General features: G+C 61.8%; 2 protein-coding genes across 2 annotated transcripts; one reads left to right on the top strand and one right to left on the bottom strand.

The window, feature by feature from the left end:
• Positions 1-616: 616 nt before the first annotated feature.
• Positions 617-18,617, bottom strand: NCKAP1L (NCK associated protein 1 like; the record flags this gene model as incomplete). The annotated part of the gene is made up of 31 exons (XM_080360702.1): positions 617-742; positions 2,065-2,154; positions 3,094-3,203; positions 4,310-4,426; positions 4,511-4,604; positions 4,804-4,884; positions 5,006-5,088; positions 5,178-5,271; positions 6,099-6,196; positions 6,283-6,413; positions 6,492-6,710; positions 7,034-7,165; positions 7,270-7,409; positions 9,532-9,651; positions 11,085-11,217; positions 11,300-11,445; positions 12,715-12,773; positions 13,312-13,393; positions 13,476-13,608; positions 13,693-13,802; positions 14,617-14,713; positions 14,937-14,993; positions 15,735-15,891; positions 16,841-16,889; positions 16,981-17,118; positions 17,197-17,287; positions 17,371-17,513; positions 17,597-17,653; positions 17,774-17,866; positions 18,169-18,279; positions 18,516-18,617. The coding sequence occupies 31 exons, from the start codon at positions 18,615-18,617 to the stop codon at positions 617-619; spliced, it is 3,393 nt and encodes a 1,130-aa protein (XP_080216828.1).
• A 1,459-nt stretch (positions 18,618-20,076) lies between these two features.
• GTSF1 (gametocyte specific factor 1) lies at positions 20,077-21,169 on the top strand (the record flags this gene model as incomplete). The annotated part of the gene is made up of 5 exons (XM_080360562.1): positions 20,077-20,242; positions 20,384-20,510; positions 20,600-20,689; positions 20,794-20,869; positions 20,968-21,169. The coding sequence occupies exons 1-5, from the start codon at positions 20,150-20,152 to the stop codon at positions 21,167-21,169; spliced, it is 588 nt and encodes a 195-aa protein (XP_080216688.1). The 5' UTR covers positions 20,077-20,149.
• Between the last annotated feature and the right edge of the window lie 3,205 nt (positions 21,170-24,374).

Raw genomic sequence — 24,374 nt, 5'->3', positions numbered from 1 at the left:
GCGTGAGCAGAATGGCAAAGGCCCCCCCGCCGCCTCCTTCGCTCGCCCCATTAATTTTCCCCTAAGATGCTGCATGGGAGGAAAAATAAACACCCCACCCTGAGATTTGGGGGGGGGGAACGTGACTTCAAATGGGGGGGGAGAGGGGAAACTGAGGCACAGCGCTGGGGGTGGTGATATGAGAAACAGCTTTAATTAATGGTGTCACAGCCCCCCCCCCCCCCCGCCAAGGTCATGGTGCCCCCGGACCCACCTTTGGGTGCTGGGGAGCAAAACCCCCCCCCGAACGCCCCAGGGACACAGCCCCAAATAGTCCCCAGTTTCCACCCCCCCCCGAACATAAGTCGGACGCATCTGTTGGGGGAAAAGTGGTTTAGTGAAGGTTGGGGACAGTTGGGGACATTGGGGACACTGTGGTGACATCCAGCAGGCAAGGGGGGGGACAGGCTAGAGGGGGTTGATATGGGGGGGGGCACAGAGGGGTGGCTCAGTGATAGCGGGGGGACAGGAAAGAGACACTTGGGGACAGGCCGGGGACACTTGGGGACACCGCGGTGGCATCCGGTGGCCAAAGAAGGACCTGGGGGTGCTCGGGGTTTGCTGGGGGGGGGTCGTGTCAGTGCGGGGGGGCCCTGGCCAGCAGGTTTTCCCGGCACACCTCGCGATAGGCGTTGCGGAGCAGCACGTATGGGAAGCAGCTCTCCAGCATGTCCAGCGTCAGGAACGACGACTCGGCCACCATCTGCCGGAGGGGACATGAGGACGGTGTCATCACCCCCCCATTGCCTCAGTTTCCCCCCCCCCCCTGCAGTGCTGGGTGTTCCCTCCCCAGCTCCGGATTGAAATATTTGCATTTAAATTGCTGCGCAGCGCGGGCGAGCGCTCCCGGAATATCAACACCCCCCCATATACCCCCCCCACCCGGGGCCAAGTGGAGCTGTGGGGCTGAGCACCCACAGCAGGGGGCAGCTGGAGCCCCCCCAGGGGCACCCACAGCCACCCAGGACCCAGGGACACCCCACAACTCACCCAGGGGCACCTTAAACCCACCCAGGATCTAAGGACACCCCACAACCCGCCCAGGACCTGGGACACCCCACAGTTCCCCAAGGACAACCCATAATCCCCCAAGGACACCCCACAACCCACCCAGGACCTGGGACACCCCACAGTTCCCCAAGGACACCCCATAATCCCCCAAGGACACTCCACAACCCACCCAGGACCTGGGGCACCCCAAAGACACCCCACAACCCACCCAAGACACAGAGACACCCCACAACCCACCAAGGGGCACCCTACAACCCACCCAGGACCTGGGACACCCCACAGTTCCCCAAGGACACCCCACAATCCCCCAAGGACACCCCACAACCCACCCAGGACCTGGGGCACCCCACAGCTTCCCCGGGACACCCCACAACCCACCCAAGACCCAGAGACACCCCACAACCCACCAAGGGGCACCCTACAACCCACCCAGGACCTGAGGCACCCCACAATCCCCCAAGGACACCCCACAACCCACCCAAGACCCAGAGACATCCCAAAACCCACCAAGGGGCACCTTACAACCCACCTAGGACCTGGGACACCCCAAAACCCACCAAGGGGCACCCTACAACCCACCCAGGACCTGGGACACCCCACAGTTCCCCAAGGACACCCCACAATCCCCCAAGGACACCCCACAACCCACCCAGGACCTGGGGTACCCCACAGCTCCCCAAAGACACTCCACAACCCACCCAAGACACAGAGACACCCCACAACCCACCCAGGACCTGGGGCACCCCACAGTTCCCCAAGGACACCCCACAATCCCCCAAGGACACCCCACAACCCACCCAGGACCTGGGGCACCCCACAGCTCCCCAAAGACACCCCACGACCCCCCAAGGACCCAGGGGCACCCCACAGCCCCCTTAGGACCCAGAGACACCCCAAAACCTACCGGGGCGGGGCACCCCACAGCCCCCAGGACCCCGGGGCACCCCAAAACCCACTGAGGGGCACCCCAAAGGACAGAGGGACACCCCAGGACTCCCGCCCCCCCGGCCGCACCAGCTGCAGCAGCAGGGACACGGAGTCGCGGTTCCTGGCGCGGAGCTTGTCCGGATCCTGGCCCAGCTGCAGGAGCCTGGCGGAGGCCAACTGGGGACACGGGGACAGCTGGGGACAGTCCCCACCCCCGGGGACAGGGGGAGCCCCGGGGACAGCAGGGATCCCCCGGGGACAGAGGTGACCCCAAAGGGACAGAGGGGACCCCCCCAGGGTCAGTGGGGACCCCCCAGGGACAGCAGGGACCCGCAGGGACAGAGGTGACCCCAAAGGGACACTGGGGACCCCAAAGGGACAGTGGGGATCCCCCAGGGACAGAGGTGACCCCCCAGGGACAGCAGGGACCCGCAGGGACAGAGGTGACCCCAAAGGGACAGAGGTGACCCCCCAGGGACAGCAGGGACCCCCTGGGGACAGAGGTGACCCCAAAGGGACAGCAGTGACCCCCCCAGGGTCAGTGGGGACCCATGGGGACAATGGAGACCCCAAAGGGACAGTGGGGACCCACAGGGACAGAGGTGACCCCAAAGGGACAGAGGTGACCCCCCAGGGACAGTGGGGACCCCTGGGGACAATGGAGACCCCAAAGGGACAGTGGGGACGCCTCAGGGACAGCAGGGACCCACAGGGACATAGGTGACCCCAAAGGGACAGAGGTGACCCCCCAGGGTCAGTGGGGACCCCTGGGGACAATGGAGACCCCAAAGGGACAGTGGGAACCCCAAAGGGACAGTGAGGATCCCCCGTGGACAGGGGTGACCCCAAAGGGACAGAGGTGACCCCCAGAGACGGAGGTGACTCCAAAGGGACAGCAGGGACCCCCCAGGGACATTGGGGACCTGCAGGGAGAGAGGTGACCCCCAAGGTGTAGTGGAGACCCCAGGGGACAGGGGGGAACCCAAAAGGGACAGTGGGGACCCCTAGGAACCACAGGGAGCCATGGGGACACAGGTGACTGATCCCCGGGGACAGAGGTGACCCCCCAGGGACAGCAAGGACCCCCCAGGGACAGGGGTGACCCCGGGGACCCACCAGCAGGAACTCCTTGAGGTGGGTCTCGATGTTCTTGTTGTGGACGGTGAAGAGCGCGGCCGAGACGTGCACGATGGCCTTGGCCAGGCAGTGGATGTTGTTGGCGTAGCCTGGGGACAGGGGCAGGTTGGGGACACAGGAAGGTTGGGGACAGAAGAAGGTTGGGGACACAGGTAAGCTGGGACACAGGAAGGTTGGGGACACAGCAAGGTTGGGGAAGGGGAAGGTTGGGGACAGAAGTAGTTTGGGGACACAGGTAAGCTGGGACCCAGCAAGGTTGGGGACACAGGAAGGTTGGGGACAGGGGCAGGTTGGGGACACAGGAAGGCTGGGGACAGAAGAAGGTTGGGGACACAGGTAAGCTGGGACATGGGAAGGTTGGGGACACAGCAAGCTTGGGGACAGGGGAAGGTTGGGGACACAGGTAAGCTGGGACACAGCAAGGTTGGGGACAGGGGCAGGTTGGGGACACAGCAAGGTTGGGGAAGGGGAAGGTTGGGGACAGAAGTAGTTTGGGGACACAGGTAAGCTGGGACCCAGCAAGGTTGGGGACACAGGAAGGTTGGGGACAGGGGCAGGTTGGGGACACAGGAAGGCTGGGGACAGAAGAAGGTTGGGGACACAGGTAAGCTGGGACATAGGAAGGTTGGGGACACAGCAAGGTTGGGGACACAGGAAGGTTGGGGACACAGGAAGGTTGGGGACAGAAGAAGGTTGGAGACACAGGTAAGCTGGGACACAGCAAGGTTGGGGACCCAGCAAGGTTGGGGACACAGGAAGGTTGGGGACAGGGGCAGGTTGGGGACACAGGAAGGTTGGGGACACAGGAAGGTTGGGGACAGAAGAAGGCTGGGGACACAGGTAAGCTGGGACACAGGAAGGTCAGGGACACAGCAAGGTTGGGGAAGGGGAAGGTTGGGGACAGAAGTAGTTTGGGGACATAGGTAAGCTGGGACACAGCAAGGTTGGGGACCCAGCAAGGTTGGGGAAGGGGAAGGTTGGGGACAGAAGAAATTTGGGGACACAGGAAGGTTGGGGACAGCACAGGGTCTCCTCCCTTGGCTGCAGTTCCTGGTCACCAGCCCTGGGGTCCTGCTGTCCCCACCGCTGTCCCCACCGCCCCTCAGCCGTGCTTGTGTGGCACCGCTGCCCCCGGCACACAGCGGGTGTGACACCTCGGGCTCAGGGACACGGGGACAGAGGGACGCGGGCTCACCGTCCAGCTCGGTGTTGTAGAGGGACGCGGGGTCGGCGGCCAGCAGGGGCAGGGACACGGCCACGAAGACCAGGAGCAGACAGGCCACCTTGTAGTCCTCCTCTGGGGACGAGCCCTCTGCGGGGAGCCAGGGGACACTGGAGGGGACCGCGGGGGTCCCAGATCCTAGGGACGACCCCTGTGTCCCCCATGTCCCCATACCTGTCTTGCTGCCAGCGAGGACGGTGACCAGCGCGGGGTCGACCTCGCAGGGGATCCCTGCGGCCGAGGCCACCTCGAAGATGCTCAGGGTGACCTGGGGGGACACGCAGGTTCGAGGTTGGGGACACATGGTGACAGCCGGGACCGTGCAATGCCACACGGTGCCACACGATGCCACTCAGTGCCTGTAGCACCATGCAGTGACACACAGTGACACACAGGATACAGGACAGCAGCTTGGGGACAGTGTTCCAAGCACTGGAAGTGCCACCCCTGTCCCTGTCCCCACCAACCTGGATGTCGGTGTCGGGGGTGACAACGTCCGTCAGACACTCGATGGGGCCCATCAGGAAGGGACAGTGGTGGGAGAAGACCTGGGGAGAGAAGGTGGGTGCTCCTGGTGTCCCCTGGGGCTGCTGGGTGGGGGTCCCGGCGGTGGGGGACACGCAGGTGGGGGACACATGGGTGGGGGACACGTGGGTGGGGGACACGCACCTCGCGCAGTCCCTGCTGGGCCATGGCGCGGAAGCTCAGGATCTCCCCGATGATCGTCATTCGCTTCAGGACGTTTTCAGCCGCTGCAGGAGGAAAGGGGACAGTGGGGACACGTGTGTGTCTGTGTCCCCAGCCGCGTGTGGCAGTGTCCCCAGGTCCCCCCCGGGCTCACAGGTGAGGCGGGGCAGCAGAGCCGCCATCTGCTCGGGCTGGCCGGAGCTGGAGCGCAGCTGCACCAGCGTGTCCATGTTCTCGTTGACCAGCTTCTGCGGGGACACGGGGCTGGTGGCAGCGGGGACACGGCCAGGAAGGATGTCCTGTCCCCTCTGTGTCCCTTCCAGGCTGGCTGGCAGGCCCAAGGGACAGGCAGGGGACGGGGATGGTCCCTGGGGTGGCCCTGGCTGCCCTGTCACACTGCGCTCCAGAGCCTGGTCCCTTGTGTGCCAACCCTGGTCCCTGTCCCCTGACCTCGGTCCCTGTCACTTGATGCTGGTTCCTGTCCCCCAACCCTGGTCCCTGTCCCCGGATCTCAGTCTTGGTCCCCCAACCCCAGTCCCCATCCCCTGATCCTGATCTCAGTACCCAGACCCCAGTCCCTGTCCCCTGACCCTGATCTCGGTCCCCTGATCCGTGTTCTTGTCCCCTGATCTGTGTTCTTGTCCCCTGATCCCAGTCTTGGTCCCCTGATCCCAGTCCCTGTCCCCTGACCCCAGTCTTGGTCCCCTGAGCCCAGTCTCGGTCCCCCAATCCCAGTCCCCATCCCCTGATCCTGATCTCAGTACCCAGACCCCAGTCCCTGTCCCCTGACCCTGATCTCGGTCCCCTGACCTGTGTTCTTGTCCCCTGATCCCAGTCTTGGTCCCCTGAGCCCAGTCCCTGTCCCCTGATCCCAGTCTTGGTCCCCTGACCCCAGTCCCTGTCCCCTGAGCCCAGTCTTGGTCCCCTGACCCCAGTCTTGTTCCCCAGACCACAGTCCCTGTCCCTTGATCCCACTCTCAGTCCTCCAACCCCAGTCCCTGTCCCCTGTTCCTGTTCTGTCCCCTGGCTCTGGTCCATGTCCCCCGACCCTGATCACTGTCCCCTGGTCCCCCACCTTCAGCTCGGTGACCTGGGAGCCCACGTGCCACATGAGGTTGTCACTCAGGAACTTCATGCCGTAGGGCCCCAGGAGCTCGGCCAGCGCCCGCATCTCTGCGGAGAGGGTGACAAGGACCGGGACATCAACGCGACTGGGAGAGGTGACAATCCCACCCCCGCAGCGTCCCCGCGTCCCTCACCTGTGACATCGGAGAACTCAGCGGCGCTGAAGGGCGGCTCGCCCTCCCGTGACACCGTGACAAAAGCCTGTGTGGCGGGGGCCAGGACGATGGCCCCGGTGCTGGCTTGGCGCAGCAGGGCCTCCAGGTACCTGGGGACATCAAGTCGCTGTCACCAAGACCCACAACACCCCAGGGCCACCCACTCCGGGTCCCGGCGTGTCACCCACCAGTTGGTGTAGATGGTGGTGAGGGTCTGGTCGCCGGCGGCGTCGCGCGGCTGCGTCTGCTGCAGGAGGACACTGCGGATGAGCCGGCCCGTGTCCAGGGCCACCAAGTGTCCCAGCGACTGGATGAAGGTCACATAGGCGCTCAGCCCCACCAGCACCTCCGAGGGACGGGCCACCTCCTGCGTGGTCTGGCTGTAGCCCGCCATGGCCACGATGGCTCTGTGGGGCCACAGAGATACTGAAGGTGACGGAGACCTCAAAGGTCATGGAGACCACAGAGACCCCAAAGGCCACAGAGATACTGAAGGTGATGGAGACCTCAAAGGTCATGGAGACCACAGAGACCCCAAAGGCCACAGAGATACTGAAGGTGATGGAGACCTCAAAGGTCATGGAGACCACAGAGACCCCAAAGGCCACAGAGACCACAGGGACCCCAAAGGCCACAGAGATACTGAAGGTGATGGAGATGGTGGCTGTCGGGGGGCCGTGGCCAAGTGTCCCCTCCCCTCCACGTCCCACGTCCCCAGCGCGGTCCCTACTTGGCGAGACGTGTCTCCAGGTGGCTGCTGAGGTACTCGGCCGGTGTCACCGTGTGCTCGAAGACGGTGAAGTTGGGGACGTGGTTGAGGCTGAGGGACAGCTCGGCCAGCACCAGGTGCAGCTTGTCCATGCTGGGGCGAGGGGACAAGCGCCGTTAGCCACCCCGTGGGGACAACACCACGGTCACAGTGTGCCCATTGGTGGCCACCACACCCTGGCCAGCCCCAGGTCTCACTTGGTGGTCAAGGTCCGGTCCCTCCTCTGGCTCTCAGTCCCCGGTTTGTCCCGCTCGGGCTCCCCCTTCTTGGTTGGTGGCTTTGGGGTCTTCTTGCCACGGGCCTTGCTGATGGTGGAGGCGCAGTGCTTGGGCAGCAGCTGTTGGCCACCAGCAGTGGGTCATCACGGGCCACGGCACCGGGGACACCAATCGCGGCCTCCGGGGCCACAAAGGTCACTGTCCCCAAGGTTGAATTGGGGACTTGACCTCCCAGGTCTTCCCTGCATGGCCTTTGTTGTCCCAAGGCCTTGGAGAACATGGAGGCCAAGGAGGTCCCAGGGGACAAAGAGGCCACAGAGAGCTCAGAGGTCATGGGTACCACAAAGGTCATGGAGAGCACAGAGGTGCCAAGGGCCACAGACACCATGGAGACCCTAAAGGTCACAGAGATCCTGAAGGTCACGGAGACCTCAAAGGCTACAGAGACCATGGAGACCACAGAAGCTATGGAGATCCTGGAGACCACAGAGATCCCAAAGGCCACAGAGATGCTGAAGGTGATAGAGACCTCAAAGGCTACAGAGACCATGGAGACAATGGAGACCCCAAAGGCTACGGAGACCATGGAGACCACAGAAGCTATGGAGATCCTGGAGACCACAGAGACCCCAAAGGCCACAGAGATACTGAAGGTGATAGAGACCTCAAAGGCTACAGAGATCCTGGAGACCACAGAGACACCAAAGGCCACAGAGATACTGAAGGTGATGGAGACCTCAGAGGTCATGGAGACCACAGAGATCCCAAAGGCCACAGAGATACTGAAGGTGATGGAGACCTCAGAGGTCATGGAGACCACAGAGATCCCAAAGGCCACAGAGATACTGAAGGTGATGGAGACCTCAGAGGTCATGGAGACCACAGAGACCTCAAAGGCCACAGAGATAATGAAGGTGATGGAGACCTCAAAGGCTACAGAGATCCTGGAGACCACAGAGACACCAAAGGCCACAGAGATACTGAAGGTGATGGAGACCTCAAAGGTCATGGAAACCACAGAGACCCCAAAGGCCACAGAGATACTGAAGGTGATGGAGACCTCAAAGGTCATGGAGACCACAGAGACCCCAAAGGCCATAGAGATACTGAAGGTGATGGAGACCTCAAAGGTCATGGAGACCACAGAGACCCCAAAGGCCACAGAGATACTGAAGGTGATAGAGACCTCAAAGGCTACAGAGATCCTGGAGACCACAGAGACACCAAAGGCCACAGAGATACTCAAGGTGATGGAGACCTCAGAGGTCATGGAGACCACAGAGACCCCAAAGGCCACAGAGATACTGAAGGTGATGGAGACCTCAAAGGTCATGGAGACCACAGAGACCCCAAAGGCCACAGAGATACTGAAGGTGATAGAGACCTCAAAGGCTACAGAGATCCTGGAGACCACAGAGACACCAAAGGCCACAGAGATACTCAAGGTGATGGAGACCTCAGAGGTCATGGAGACCACAGAGACCCCAAAGGCATCAGAGATCCTGAAGGTGATGGAGACCTCAAAGGTCATGGAGACCACAGAGATCCCAAAGGCCACAGAGATGCTGAAGGTGATAGAGACCTCAAAGGCTACAGAGATACAGGAGAACACAGAGACCCCAAAGGCCACAGAGATACTCAAGGTGATGGAGACCTCAAAGGTCATGGAGACCACAGAGACCCCAAAGGCCACGGAGATACTGAAGGTGATGGAGACCTCAAAGGTCATGGAGACCACAGAGACCCCAAAGGCCACAGAGATGATGAAGGTGATAGAGACCTCAAAGGCTACAGAGATACAGGAGAACACAGAGACCCCAAAGGCCACAGAGATACTCAAGGTGATGGAGACCTCAAAGGTCATGGAGACCACAGAGACCCCAAAGGCCACGGAGATACTGAAGGTGATGGAGACCTCAAAGGTCATGGAGACCACAGAGACCCCAAAGGCCACAGAGATGATGAAGGTGATAGAGACCTCAAAGGCTACAGAGATACAGGAGAACACAGAGACCCCAAAGGCCACAGAGATACTCAAGGTGATGGAGACCTCAAAGGTCATGGAGACCACAGAGACCCCAAAGGCCACGGAGATACTGAAGGTGATGGAGACCTCAAAGGTCATGGAGACCACAGAGACCCCAAAGGCCACAGAGATACTGAAGGTGACAGAGACCCCAAAGGCCACAGAGACCCTGAAGGTGATGGAGGCCCCAAAGGCCGCAGAGACGCGTCCCTCACCTGCTCGCTGAGGTTGTGCTGCTCGGCGCAGGCGTCCATGATGCAGGCGCTGGTTTGCCGGGCCATCTCCTCCAGGAACCTGTTGCACAGCCCCAGCGCCGTGGCCTTCAGGTGGGGATACTGTGGGGAACAAAGCCACGGGACCCTCACTCCACCTGCACGAGAATTCGCTTCGGGTGGTTTCTCACCTGATCTTAAGACCACTGGGTTAGAGAGCTGGCTTGAAACCTCTATAACTCCGCCCTTAGTATAGAATATATACAGTTATTTAAATATTAGCCAGTAAAACTTCTTTAGATTCCAAGATAATCCTACAGCAATATTGTTGATGACCATCTCTCCTAAAACCCCCTGCAGATAGTTCTTCCTGCTTAGGGTTCTGATTCTGAGCGGAACCATTTCATTAAGACGGTGCAATTAATTCCCCATCTTCTGATTATCTTAAAAGTTCATCATTCTGAAAAACACTGATGGGATTTTCTGGGTTCTTTTCCAGTTTCTTATTTCCCCTCAACTTCATTTGAACATCTCGGAGACTGTTTTGGTAAAATGATCAAGATATAACATAGCACCATAATGTGTGAGGTCATAGATGCATTTGGGATTAAAATATGCACGTTAAGATAATAATCCTTCCCCTTTTCTTATAGAGATTTGGTGCTGCTTCACAACGCCTGTCCCTATGGTCATTACGAAATAACAGCTTCTAGTAAAGTTTGGTCTTTGAAGAGCTTAAATTGCGTATTATTAACTAATAGGGGACAAAGCCACGACATTGTCACACCCCACGGCACATGGGTCACCCCCACATCTGCAGCTTCCTCATGGCCATTGTCCCTGACTCCGACATGCCTGCGGTGTCCCCATGTCCCCCGTGTCCCCAAGTTCCCCGTGTCACCCCCACATCTGCAGCTTCCTCATGGCCATTGTCCCCAACTCGGACATGCCTGCGGTGTCCCCATATCCCCCGTGTCCCCATGTCCTCCGTGTCACCCCCACATCTGCAGCTGCCTCATGTCCATTGTCCCCGACTCCGACATGCCTGCGGTGTCCCCATGTCCCCTGTGTCCCCATGTCCCCCATGTCACCCCCACATCTGCAGCTGCCTCATGTCCATTGTCCCCGACTCCGACATGCCTGCGGTGTCCCCATGTCCCCTGTGTCCCCATGTCCCCCGTGTCCCCATGTTCCCCGTGTCACCCCCACATCTGCAGCTGCCTCATGTCCATTGTCCCCGACTCCGACATGCCTGCGGTGTCCCCATGTCCCCTGTGTCCCCATGTCCCCCATGTCCCCATGTTCCCCGTGTCACCCCCACATCTGCAGCTGCCTCATGTCCATTGTCCCCGACTCCAACATGCCTGTGGTGTCCCCATGTCCCCTGTGTCCCCATGTCCCCCATGTCCCCATGTTCCCCGTGTCACCCCCACATCTGCAGCTTCCTCATGGCCATTGTCCCCAACTCTGACATGCCTGCAGTGTCTCCATGTCCCCCGTGTCCCCATGTCCCCCGTGTCCCCATGTCCCCCGTGTCACCCCCCAGCAGGACCCACCTCCTCGGGACACATGGGGTGGAGGCAGCGGGAGAAGTGGCCGCAGAGCAGCGGGAAGGCGATGCTGTAGCGCAGCATCGATGGCTCCTCCAGCGTCGCCACGAACATCTTCTCCACGGGCCGGGGGTAGAAACTGCCGGCGTGGGGACAAAGGACGTGGCTTGAAGTCCCTCATTCAGGGTGGGGATTGTGGGGCAACTGAGGCAGGGGCTCACCAGAGGTCAGAGAGGTCCGAGGTCTCGGCCAGCAGCTCCTCCAGCGAGTCCAGCAGTTTGGTGTGGAAGACGATGAGGTTCATGACGCGACCCACGTCGGGGTTGGAGCCCAGCGGCAGAGACGCCTTGGCCACGCTGGTGTAGGCCTGTGGGGACATGGGGACATGGGGACGGCGGTGGTGGGGACGTGGCAGGAGAGGGATGGGGACGGTAATAGGGAAGAGGTTGAGGAGAGAGGAAGAGGACTGGGATGCGGACAGGGAGAGGAACAGGGACAAGGATGGGGAGAGAGGATGGGGTTGGGGACGGGGACAAGGAGAGGGACAGGGACAAGGACAAGGACAGGGATGGGGAGATAGGAAGGGGATGGATGGGAATTAGGATCAGGACAGGGACAAGGAGGGGACAGGGATGGGGACAGGAACAAGGACAGGGATGGGGAGACAAGAAGGGGATTGGGATGGGGACAGGGACAAAGATGGGGACAGGGACAAGGATGGGGAGAGAGGACGGGGTTGGGGACAGGGACAAGGAGAGGGACAGGGGCAAAGACAGGGACAGGGATGGGGAGATAGGAAGGGGATGGAGACAGGAGAAAGGATGGGAATTAGGATCAGGACAGGGACAAGGAGGGGGACAGGGATGGGGACAGGGATGGGGAGACAGGAAGGGGATTGGGATGGGGACAGGGACAAAGATGGGGACAGGGACAAGGATGGGGAGAGAGGATGGGGTTGGGGAGAGAGGATGGGGTTGGGGACAGGGACAAGGAGAGGGACAGGGGCAAAGATAGGGACAGTGACAAGGACAGAGATGGGGAGATAAGAAGGCGGTGGAGACAGGAGAAAGGATGGGAATTAGGATCAGGACAGGGACAAGGAGGGGGACAGGGTTGGGGACAGGAACAAGGTCAGGTACAGGGATGGGGAGACAGGAAGGGGATTGGGATGGGGACAGGGACAAGGAGAGGGACAGGGGCAAAGATAGGGACAGGGACAAGGACAGGGATGGCGAGATAAGAAGGGGATGGAGATAGGAAAAAGGATGGGAATTAGGATCAGGACAGGGACAAGGCGGAGGACAGGGTTGGGGACAGGGATGGGGAGACAGGAAGGGGATTGGGATGGGGACAGGGACAAAGATGGGGACAGGGACAAGGATGGGGAGAGAGGACGGGGTTGGGGACAGGGACAAGGAGAGGGACAGGGGCAAAGACAGGGACAGGGATGGGGAGATAGGAAGGGGATGGAGACAGGAGAAAGGATGGGAATTAGGATCAGGACAGGGACAAGGGGGGGGACAGGGATGGGGACAGGGATGGGGAAACAGGAAGGGGATTGGGATGGGGACAGGGACAAAGATGGGGACAGGGACAAGGATGGGGACAAGGACAAGGCGAGGGACGGGAGCAGCACCTGCAGCCGGAACCAGTCCAGACGGAGCGCTGTGAAATCAAACTGCTCCTTGTCGTCAGCTGGGGGGAAACAGAAATAGGGGGAGATGTGGCCATGGGGAGCGGGGTGAGGGTGACAGTGTGCCCCCCCAGGACCCCCAGCAGCTGTCACCTCCTCACTGTCCCCCCAGCATGGCCCAGGGCTCCCAGGGGGACATCTGTGCCTGCGCAGTGACAAGGACACACCAGAGGGGACACTGGTCCCCATGCAGTGCCAGTGACACACTGGGGGGACATGGGGCTCTGCACAGTGCCAGGGACACATTGGGGGGACATTGGTCCCTGGACAGTGCCAGGGACACACCAGGGGGACACTGGTCCCCAGGTAGTGCCAGTGACACACTGGGGGGACATCGGTCCCTGGGTGGTGACAGGGACACTCCAGGGGGGACACTGGTCCCCATGCAGTGCCAGTGACACACTGGGGGGACATCGGTCCCTGGACAGTGCCAGGGACACACCAGGGGGGACACTGGTCCCCAGGAAGCACCAGGAACATGCTGGGAGACACATGTCCCTGGGTGGTGACAGGGACAGGCCAGGGGGGCACAGTCAGTACCTTCCTTGCCAGCAAGAGCCGAGAGGGAGCTGACGAAGGCCGAGAGGATGACGGACTCCTCCTCGGGACACACGGAGAGGTTCTGCGGGGACGGGGACAGCGTGAGGGACGGCCAGGACAGGGCAGAGCGCACAGGACCAGCCCCCAGCACCGTCCCCAGTTACCTGGATGACATCGCTGAGCAACAGGGCGTCGAAACGAGCCAGGTAGGGGACGTGGTATCGCCGCAGGACCCCGACCCGCCGCCGCACCAGCTCCCGCAGCTGCTCCGTGAGGAAGAGGAGCTCGGCCACGCAGCTGCGCCGGGGGCAGCGTCAGCGCCGGGGTCCCCAAAACTGCCCCCCCCAGGGTTGGGGGGTCCCCCATGGGTGGCCGTGGTACCTGTCGGTGAAGTCCTCGGGTGTTCTGGTCTTGGTGACGTGCTCGGCGTGGCGCAGCAGCCAGGTGAGCTCGTCGCGGCAGAAGGAAAGTGCCATGAAGACAAAGAGCGCCTGGGGGAAGGGGACGGGGATGGGGTGATGGCCCCACACACAGAGCACAGGGCAGCCGGGTCACAGCCCCGCGCACGGGCAGAGCTACAGCACCCCAACTGCACCCCAAACCTGCAGCCAAACGTGCATCCCAAACTGCAGCCCAAACCTGCACCCAAACTGCATCCCAAACCTGCACCCCAACTGCACCCCAAACCTGCAGCCAAACGTGCATCCCAAACTGCAGCCCAAACCTGCACCCAAACTGCATCCCAACTGCATCCAAACCTGCAGCCAAACTGCATCCCAAACCTGCACCCCAAACTGCATCCCAAACCTGCACCCCAACTGCATCCCAACTGCATCCCAAACCTGCACCCCAACTGCATCCCAAACTGCATCCCAAACTGCATCCCAAACCTGCACCCAAACTGCATCCCAAACCTGCACCCAAACTGCACCCAAACAGCACCCCAAACTGCACCCAAACCTGCACCCCAACTGCATCCAAACCTGCGCCCCAACTGCATCGCAACTGCATCCCAAACCTGCACCCAAACTGCACCCAAACCTGCACCTAAACCTTCACCCAAACCTGCACCCAAACTGCACCCCAAACCTGCACCCAAACCTGCACCTAAACCTTCACCCAAACCCTGTACCCCAAACCCTGCACCCCAACCCCTTCATCCAGGCAACCCCAACATCCCCAACCCCGCACCCCAAACCCCGCACCCCAACCCCTTCACCCAGGCAACACCAACACCCCAAACCCCGCACCCCACCCCCCGCACCCCACCCCCGCTCCGCAGCCCCCATCCTGCTCGCCCCGCACCTTGGGCCCCAGCAGCCCGGGCTGATCCTCCAGCAGAGCCGCCAGCTCCCGCAGCGCCCCCCGCAGGAACGAGCGCCGCCCCCGGTGCAGGGACCCGCTGCGGGTGGGGTGGGGGTCAGGGTGGGGGGCAACGCCACCCAAGCCCCCCCCAGCCCCCCCTGTCACACAGCGGGGGCTGAGACATTGGGGCGAGTGCAGATCTAATTGGGGCACCCCCATACACACAGAGGGTGCTGACACCCGCCCCCCCCCCCCAACGCCCTTTGGGACCCTCCCTAGCGCCCCCCAACCTGGTTTGCTCCCCCCATGGAGCCCCCAACCTGTGAGCCGCGGCGTGTTCCTTGCACTCCTTGAGATCGGCCACCCGCTTCCCGTACCTGCCGGGGGACACGGGCTGCCAGGGCCGGGAACGGCATCCGGGGGGCCCTGGCACCCCCAGAGCCCCCCCAGAGTCCCCCCAGAGCGCCAGAAAACCCCTAAAGCCCCTGGAACCCCCCAGATCCCCCCCAGAAACCCCCCAGAGCTCCAGGGACCCCCCAGAGCCCCTGACACCCCCACAGAGTCATTGGCACCCAGGGGAGTCCCAGGCACCCCCAGAGCCCCCCCCAGAAACCCTGCAGAGCTCCAGGAAACCCCAAAGCCCCTGGCACCCCCATAGGGCTTCTGACACCCCCCCAGAGCTCTGGGCACCCCCACATTGCCCCTGGGAACCCCCAGAGCCCCTGACACCCCCACAGAGGCCCTGACACCCCCAGAGAGCCCTGGGCACCCCCACATTGCTCCTGGGAACCCCCAGAGCCCCTGACACCCCCACAGAGCCCTGGGCACCCCCACATTGCCCCTGGGCACCCCCACATTGCTCCTGGGAACCCCCAGAGCCCCTGACACCCCCACAGAGCCCTGGGCACCCCCACAGAGCCCTGGGCACCCCCACATTGCCCCTGGGAACCCCCAGAGCCCCCGACACCCCACAGAGCCTCCAGCACCCTTACAGGGTCATTGGCACCCAGGGGAGCCCCAGGCACCCCCACAGAGCCTCTGGCACCCAAGATACCAGCTGGCAGAGCCCCCAGCCCCTGGCACCCCCCATGACACCCCCCATGGCACCCCCCAATTACCCTTTGAGGCCACCAAGCAGCTCCTCGGTGACCTTATGGACCTGGATGGCCTCGTCGCGGAGCAGGGTGACATAGAGCGAGCCCTGCAGCGCCAGCCGCCACAGCTCCAGGCACTGTGGGGACGAGGCCAGCGCCCCGGGGCACACCAGGAACCCCACTGCGGGGACAGCGTCAGGGGACGGCCCGCGACCGGGGGACAGGCTGCCCAGGGGCGCTGGGGACACCGCACAGGGTTGGGGACACCGCACGGGGCTGGGGACACCGCACAGGGCTGGGGACACCGCACGGGGCTGGGTACACCGCATGGGGCTGGGGACACTGCATGGGGCTGAGAACGCTGCCCATGTGGGGCTGGGGACGTCTGTGTAGGGCTGGGGACACGTGCATTGTGCTGGGGACATTGTGCCCCTGTGGGGCTGGGGACACTGTGCCCATGTGAGGCTGGGGACACCTGTGTGGGGCTGGGGACACGTGCATTGTGCTGGGGACACTGTGCCCATGTGGGGCTGGGGACACCTGTGTGGGGCTGGGGACACTGTGGCCACATGGGGCTGGGGACACCTGTGTGGAGGTGAGGACACTGTGCCCATGTGGGGCTGGGGACACCTGTGTGGGGCTGGGGACACTGTGGCCACATGGGGCTGGGGACGCCTGTGTAGGGCTGGGGACACTGTGCCCATGTGGGGCTGGGGACACTGTGGCCACATGGGGCTGGGGACGCCTGTGTAGGGCTGGGGACACTGTGCCCATGTGGGGCTGGGGACGCCTGTGTAGGGCTGGGGACACTGTGCCCATGTGGGGCTGGGGACACCTGTGTGGGGCTGGGGACATTGTGCCCATGTGGGGCTGGGGACACCTGTGTGGGGCTGGGGACACTGTGGCTGTGTAGGGCTGGGGACACCTGTGTGGGGCTGGGGACACTGTGGCCACATGGGGCTGGGGACATTGTGCCCCTGTGAGGCCGGGGACACCTGTGTGGGGCTGGGGACATTGTGCCCATGTGGGGCTGGGGACACCTGTGTGGGGCTGGGGACACTGTGGCCACATGGGGCTAGGGACATTGTGGCCACATGGGGCTGGGGACCGTGGTCACCGCAAGGACTCACAGAGGATCCAACGCTCCATCACCTCCAGTGACAGGTACTCACAGGCCATCTGGGGACACAGGTGTCACCATGTCACTCCTCCAGCTGTCCCCCCCTGGGCACTGTCCCGTCCCCGCGCGGTGTCCCCGGGTGTCACTCACGGTGTCGGAGCTGGCGGGGCTGAGCATGGTGCCGGCGGTGCTGAGCAGGCTGAGCAGCTGGTCGCTGCGCCATTGCTCCGCGCTCTGGTTCCGTCGCGCGAAGAGGAAATGCAGGGACAGGAGGGCACTGGTGACAGCCTGGGGGACAAGGGGACATCACGGTGGGGGCTGTGGGACAGGATGAGGCCCCAGTGGTTACAGGGAACCCCGTCCCACCTTGGTGTGTGGCGCAAATTCCTCTGGCAGCTTCTTGAGGGGGTGATCGTATTCTAGAACCATCTGTCCCAGGCGGGCGAAGCTGGGGTCACTGCGGGGACGGTGACACGGGGGTTGGGGACAGCCCTCGGGGACAGCTGTGGTGGGGACAGCCCGTGGGGACAGCAGCCCCACCTGGCTCCGTGGCTCATCTCGTGGGCGCAATGGTACAAGCCGATGAGCAGCCGGCGGTCCTCGGTGCGGGCCAGCAGCAGGACAAGGGACACGTAGGTGACAACCAGGTCCAGGTAGCCCTTGGTGAAGTCGTAGTTGACATTCTAGGGGGGGGACACAGCCCGTGAGGGGGTGGGCACGGCTGTGGCACCCCCAAAATCCCCTCACCCAGGACCCCCCGACTCACGATGTCGAAGTAGCACTGGTTGGCATCGATGGTGTTCAGCAGCTCATAGACGTGGTCCTGACAGGGAGGGGACAATGGGATGTGTCACCGCTGTGTCCCCCAGGACTGAAAAGCCCCCCAAAACCCCCTCTGTCCCCCAAAGCCCTCCTGTTCCCCCCACCACGCGCCCCAGCTCACCCTGAACTCCAGGACGTCCAGGAAGGTGTGATAAAAGGGTCCCAGCGCCCGGGCGATGTCCCCTCTGTCCTTGTGCACCGGCCCCAGGTGTTGCTGCAGCGGGGACACCCGGGGTGGGGTGACACAGAGGGACACCCCGCGTGGGGTGACATGGGGCAGGGGGTGACAGGATGACCAAGAGAGGAGGATGGAGGGGAAGGCAGGTGGTAGAGACACAAAGCGAGGTGACACCGAGCAGGGTGACATGGGGGGTGATGCAAACAGTGGATGGGGACAACGTGGGGTGGGGACGGTGAGGACAATGGGGGTGGAGGGGACACCCCGGCAGGGCTGGCAGGGGGTGGGGACAGAGGGGACAGTGGGGTGGGGACAGAGGGGACATCCTGGTCACTCACCGTGCTGCTCCGCACGTCAAGATGGGGAAACTTCTTGCTGATGAACTTGAGGGACGGCTCCATGACTTTGTCACTCAGGAAGGGTGGTCGGGTCTTGGGGTCCGAGCAGCTCTGTGGGGACACCCCAATGTCAGACCCCCCAAAACCCTCAGACCCCTCCATCCGCAACGCCACCACTCCCCATTTCTTCATGTCACTCGTCACAGGCTATTACCCATAGATTGGTGGGGTACCCAGGTGTCATATTGGTGGGGTACCCTGGTGTCATATTGGTGGGGTACCCTTGTGTCCTGCACCCCAACCCTTCCCCTCGAGGGGACGCAGCCCCACTCCGACCCTCCACCCACCTTCTTGATGTTGTAGATGCGGACGAGGACACCCCGTCCCCGCTCATTGAGGATCGTCAGCTTCTCGGCGAACTTGTTTTGGTAGATGGAGGGCAGCGACATGGCAGCGACGCGCCGGGGGGGCCACCCTTGTGTCCCCCGCGTCCCCAACTTCCCCTTCTTGGGCTTCCGCACTGGGGCCACCACCCCGTGACACTGACGGCACCGCCACGTGACGCTGCCGGCGCCTGGTGACACGGTTGTGTGACACCATGGCTGCATGACATTGTCGCCATGGAGGTCCAGCCATGGCTGGCTGACACCGTTACAGTCACATAGCGCCAGTCCCAGCTGTTCTATACGACCAGGACCGTATAGCACTGTCTGTCACTGTGTGACAACAGCCATGTCCGGGTGACACCATCACAGCCACATAGCGCCAGTCCCAGCTGTTCTATATGACCAGGACCATATAGCACTGTCTGTCACTGTGTGACACCAGCCATGTCCGGGTGACACCGTTACAGCCACATAGCGCCAGTCCCAGCTGTTCTATACGACCAGGACCGTATAGCACTGTCTGTCACTGTGTGACACCAGCCATGTCCGGGTGACACCGTCACAGCCACATAGCGCCAGTCCCAGCTGTTCTATACGACCAGGACCGTATAGCACTGTCTGTCACTGTGTGACAACAGCCATGTCCGGGTGACACCATCACAGCCACATAGCGCCAGTCCCAGCTGTTCTATATGACCAGGACCGTATAGCACTGTCACTGTGTGACACCAGCCATGTCCGGGTGACACCGTTACAGCCACATAGCGCCAGTCCCAGCTGTTCTATATGACCAGGACCGTATAGCACTGTCACTGTGTGACACCAGCCATGTCCCTACAGCACCACCCAGGGCCATGCAGCACCAACCGCGACCCATATAGCAGCAACCAGGCCTGTATAGCACCACCCGTGGCACATATAGTGTTGTCTGGGCCCCTATATCACCATTCAGAGCCTATATATCACTCCTATAACACTGTCTGGGCTCATATGGCATCTCCTGGGGCTCATATAACACCGCCCAAGGCTCCTATAGTACCATCCAGAGCCCATATAGCACAGCCCACAGCCCACATAACATTGCCTGGCCCATATAGTGCAACCCTGTGACTATATAGCGCTTATATAACATTGTCTGGGCTCACACAGCATCTCCTGGGGCCCATGTAAATTTCCCTGGGCCCGCATGGCACCACGTGGGGGCACCTATAGCACCACCTGGGGCCCATGTAAGACTGTCCAGAGCTCCTATAGCACCACCTGGGGCACATATAGCAGAGCCCAGGGTTCATATAACATTATCTGGGCTAGTACAGCACCTCCTGGGGCCCACTCGCCACCGGCCGCGCCCACTCGGCCACGCCGCGGCCGCCCCACCAGGCCCCGTTGCCATGGTGACAGCGCCCTGCGCCGGAAGCCCCGCCCCGTTGCCGCGGCAACAGCGGCCTGCGCCGGAAGCCCCGCCCCGTTGCCGCGGCAACCGCGGCCTGCGCCGGAAGCCCCGCCCCGTCGCCATGGCGACGCGTCGGCGCCCGTTGCGTCTGGGAGTCGGTTGAGCGGGGGCGGCCGGGCCGGGTTGTGGTCTGGGCACCATAATGGACCCCGAGCAGCTCGTCCAGTGCCCCTACGATAAAAGCCACCAGATAAGGGCGGCCAGGCTGCCGTACCACCTGGTGAAGTGCGAGAAGGTGAGCGGCGGCCGGGAATGGCGCCTTCAAGGCCGGGTTTGGGGCCTTCAAGGCCGGGTTTGGTGCCTTCAAGGCCGAGTTCGGGGCTCAGCCGGCCCCCCCACAACCCAGCGCCTCTCACCCCTTCTCGCCCCCAACCAGAACAACCCGGGGGTGGCCCGAAAACTGGCCACCTGCCCCTTCAACGCCAGGCACAGGGTGCCCCGCGCCACCTTCCAGCACCACGTCGCCTCGTGCCCCGACAAGCGCAAGCTCGACCTCCCCCTCGGTACAGCGGGACCCCCCCACCCTGGCACCCAGCGGCCGCGCTCAGCTGTGTCCCCCGCCCACAACTGTCCCCTCTCTGTGTCCTCGCAGGGACGGACCCACCGCTCAGCAACACAACAGCGTGCAATGAGACCCCCACAGCTTGGCAGGCACCCCCGTGCCAGGAGGACTGGGAGGCTGGTGAGTGGCCCCCAGTGCCCCCCAACCCCAAGGTGTCACCCCAAGGTGTCACCTCAAGGTGTCACTCCGAGGTTGGCACGTCCCCGTCTCGCCCCCCTTTGCAGAGCTGCAGGACCTGGAGGAGCAGCCACCGTTCATCCTCAGAGCCGGGGCCAACAACCTGCTGCTCCCATCCCACAGGTAGGACCCTGCGGGGGTGACAATGTCCCCTCCCTGGATGTTCCCCCCTCAGGGTGCTGCCCACACCGACCCCCCCACGTCCTCTCTTGCCCCCTCAGCTCTGCCCCAGCAGCACTCACAAAGCAAAGCCATGATGAGGGAGCTGCAGGACACAGGGCGCACGAGGGACAAGTGACAGTGGCAGCGGGACAAGGACGGTGCCTGACGCTGCCCCAGGATTTGGGGGTCCGCGGTGCCAGGGGGGCTGTGCCCCTTCGGCCGCTGCTGGGGGGTGTAGTGCCCCCCACGGGTTTTAAATAGCTTTTATGCTGAAACCTTTAAATGTCATTTTAGTAAAGTATTTTGCATTTTAAAGTGTGCAGTGACTTGTCACCCGGGGGGGGGGACAGAGGGGATACTGTGGGGTGGGGACTGGGGCACCCCCAGGAGACAGACGCTGGGGGGACCCAGGGGATGGGGACCCAGGGGATCATGTGACTTGGGGACGGGGACACCCTGGGGACCCCTGGCATGGCTCCCCCTCCTCCTGAGGGGGCTCTGGCAGCATGGGGGGGGCCAAGGGGGGCAACAGCTCCAGTGCACAGTGTGGGTCCCTGTCGCCTCCCAAGATGGCCCCATAAGCCCCCAGTGTGTCTCTGTCACTCTCCCAGTGTATCCCCATAACCCCCCAGTATGTCCCTGTCACCCCCCCAGTGTATCCCCATAAACCTCCAGTATGTCCCTGTCACCCCCCAATGTGTCCCCATAACCCCCCTGTATGTCCCTGTCACCCCCCAGTGTATCCCCATAAACCTCCAGTATGTCCCTGTCACCCCCCAATGTGTCCCCATAACCCCCCAGTATGTCCCTGTCACCCCCCCAGTGTATCCCCATAAACCTCCAGTATGTCCCTGTCACCCCCCAATGTGTCCCCATAACCCCCCTGTATGTCCCTGTCACCCCCCCAGTGTATCCCCATAAACCTCCAGTATGTCCCTGTCACCCCACAATGTGTCCCCATAACCCCCCTGTATGTCCCTGTCACCCCCCCAATGTGTCCCCATAAACCTCCAGTATGTCCCTGTCACCCACCCAGTGTGTCCCCATAACCCCCCAGTATGTCCCTTTCACCCCCCCAGTGTGTCTCCATAACCCCCCAGTATGTCCCTTTCACCCCCCCAGTGTGTCCCCATAAACCTCCAGTATGTCCCTGTCACCCCCCCAGTGTATCCCCATAAACCTCCAGTATGTCCCTTTCACCCCCCCAATGTGTCCACATAACCCCCCAATGTGTCCCCAAACCCCCCCAGTGCATCCCAGTCCCCCCCCCCCATCCCCCTGTCCCCAGCCACCCCCAAACTCTGACGGGGGGACAGTGACAAAAGAGACCGATTGTCACCAAACCAGCTCCAGCTGCCCCCAAACCCCCATTCCCAACAACTAGGGGGACTCCTGCTCCCCCCCCCAGGCCACCAGTGTGTCCCACCCAGTCTCTTTGCCACCAAAACAGGCGTTTCCAGGCACATTTTGGGCTCGGGGGGGGCTATTTTGGTGCCTCTTGCGCAACGTGGCTGCCTCATGTTCAGGCTCCCCTGGGTCCCCCCCCCGGGAAAGGGGCGGGGGGGAGGCTGGGGAAGCCTCATTAACCCCCCCGCCCTGTGCATTCCTCCCAAAAATGCGTCACATTGTCCCCCGTGTCCCCCCCCCGCTGCATGTCACACCCATGTGCCAGATGGGGGGTGTCCCCGATTCTCTGTGTGTCCCCCTAATTCTCTATGTGTCCCCCACCAATTCCTTCCCCACTTCAGGATATTTCAAGGACCCCCCCAGACCCTCTTTGTGAGGGGGGGGTGAGAAAAGGCTAAAACGTGACAAATTTGGGCTAATTCCTGTAGAAATAACAAACGTGTCACAGCAAAAATCTGAATTTGGGGGGGCAATCCTCATTTTCCTCCCATTCTTCCCCATTCAGGGGATGGGGAACGTCGTCCTGGCGTCCCCCCCCCGCCCCGTGTGTGTCCCCCCCGGCACGATCTGGTGTTGCAATTAATTCCTCCCCCGCCACAATTGCAGCTGCGGGACCGTTTTGTTGCACATCTGGCAGCAGCTGCACATCCCGGACCCGCCCGCCCGAGCGGCTCTTTCCTGAAAAGCCGGACGTTAAACATGAAGTTTTTCTCCAGCTTAAGTTTGTTTCTCAAGCTTAATTTTTACTTCTTTCCCCTTTTTTTTTCCTGAGCCGGAGCCTAAACACGACTCATCCCATTACACTTAAACCTGCCAAGCACAAACCTCACCCCGCCTTTAATTTTTAATATATGTTGGTTTTTTACCTCCTTAAACACGTTTTAAACCCATTTCTCGAATGGATAGGCGGGGTTTATCCCACCCTCTCCCCAAACCGCCCACTTGGGTTTATCTCCTTAAAACGGGTTTTATTCAGCATCCTCCCCGACCACAAATCTCTGTCCCCTCTCAGAACCGTTTCCCCCCCCCCAAACACCCCCTAAATGGTTAAAAACTTATCCCCCCCCCCCGTACTTTTTGGTTGTTGTTTCCTCACTCGTTTCAATCCGCATCTCTCCCCTGGGTTTTGCAAAAGTTCCATGTGCGTTCGAACTTTGCCAGGAGTTTTTACACCGAGGGGGGGTTGAATCCAACCAGGGGGGGGGGTTGGATGAACCCAGACCGGGGGGGGGATGGAAAAACCCGCTTTATTTTCATTAGGAAACCGGATGAGAATCCACAGGCGTTTCCCTTCGTTTTTCCACCTATTTTGCCTTGTTTTTACATTCGTGGCGGGGGGGGGAGCAGTTGCTGAGCTGCCCCCCCCCCCCCATTTAAAAGTGTGTGTGTGTGTGTCCCCCGCGCTGCGATTTTGGGGAGATTTGGTGCTTTTTTGGCCGTTTTCCCTGGTTTGTTCCGTGGAGGATGATCCATCCCGTTTACACCCCCATTTGCACGGCCCGAGGTGGGGGGGGGGGGGGGGGGCAAATGAGCCCCCCCTACACGGACAGGGGTGGCCCCACCCCGGGGACATAATTAACATATCAATTAATTAAAACTCGACCGTCAAACAGCGGCAGGAAAAGGAAAAGGAAAAGCGCAGGAACCGGCGCTTTGAAGTCGCCCGGGGGGGGGGGGAAACACACACTACTGGGGGGGGGGTTTGCAGCGTCTGCCCCCCCCCCCCTCGTCACTCGAGCACCAAACCTGCCCGTTTTGGCCTCAAAACGTCGTTAAACCCCGGTAGCCCCGGTTGGTGCGGCCGCGTTTTGGGGTGTTTTACCCAATATCGGCGTGTTGGAAAAGGTCAAAAAGTGGGGGACACCCCGGGAGGGGGGGTGTGGCCCGAAGTGACATCGGAGAGGGGGGCACCCTAGGGGGGGGGTGGCCCGAAGTGACATCGGGGTGTCACTTGGCTGCCTGGGAAGTGGGGGACAAAAATAGCGGGGTGAAATGTCCCCTGTGTCCCCAACCAACCGCTGCCTTTCTCTGGATCCCGGGGGGAGTGACAACCCCGGGC

This window comes from Nesoenas mayeri (assembly GCF_963082525.1).
Source record: "Nesoenas mayeri genome assembly, chromosome: 28".
Classification (NCBI taxonomy): Eukaryota; Metazoa; Chordata; class Aves; order Columbiformes; family Columbidae; genus Nesoenas; species Nesoenas mayeri.
The sequence above is the reverse complement of the archived record's forward strand: the minus strand, read 5'-3'. Positions and strand labels throughout refer to the sequence as shown.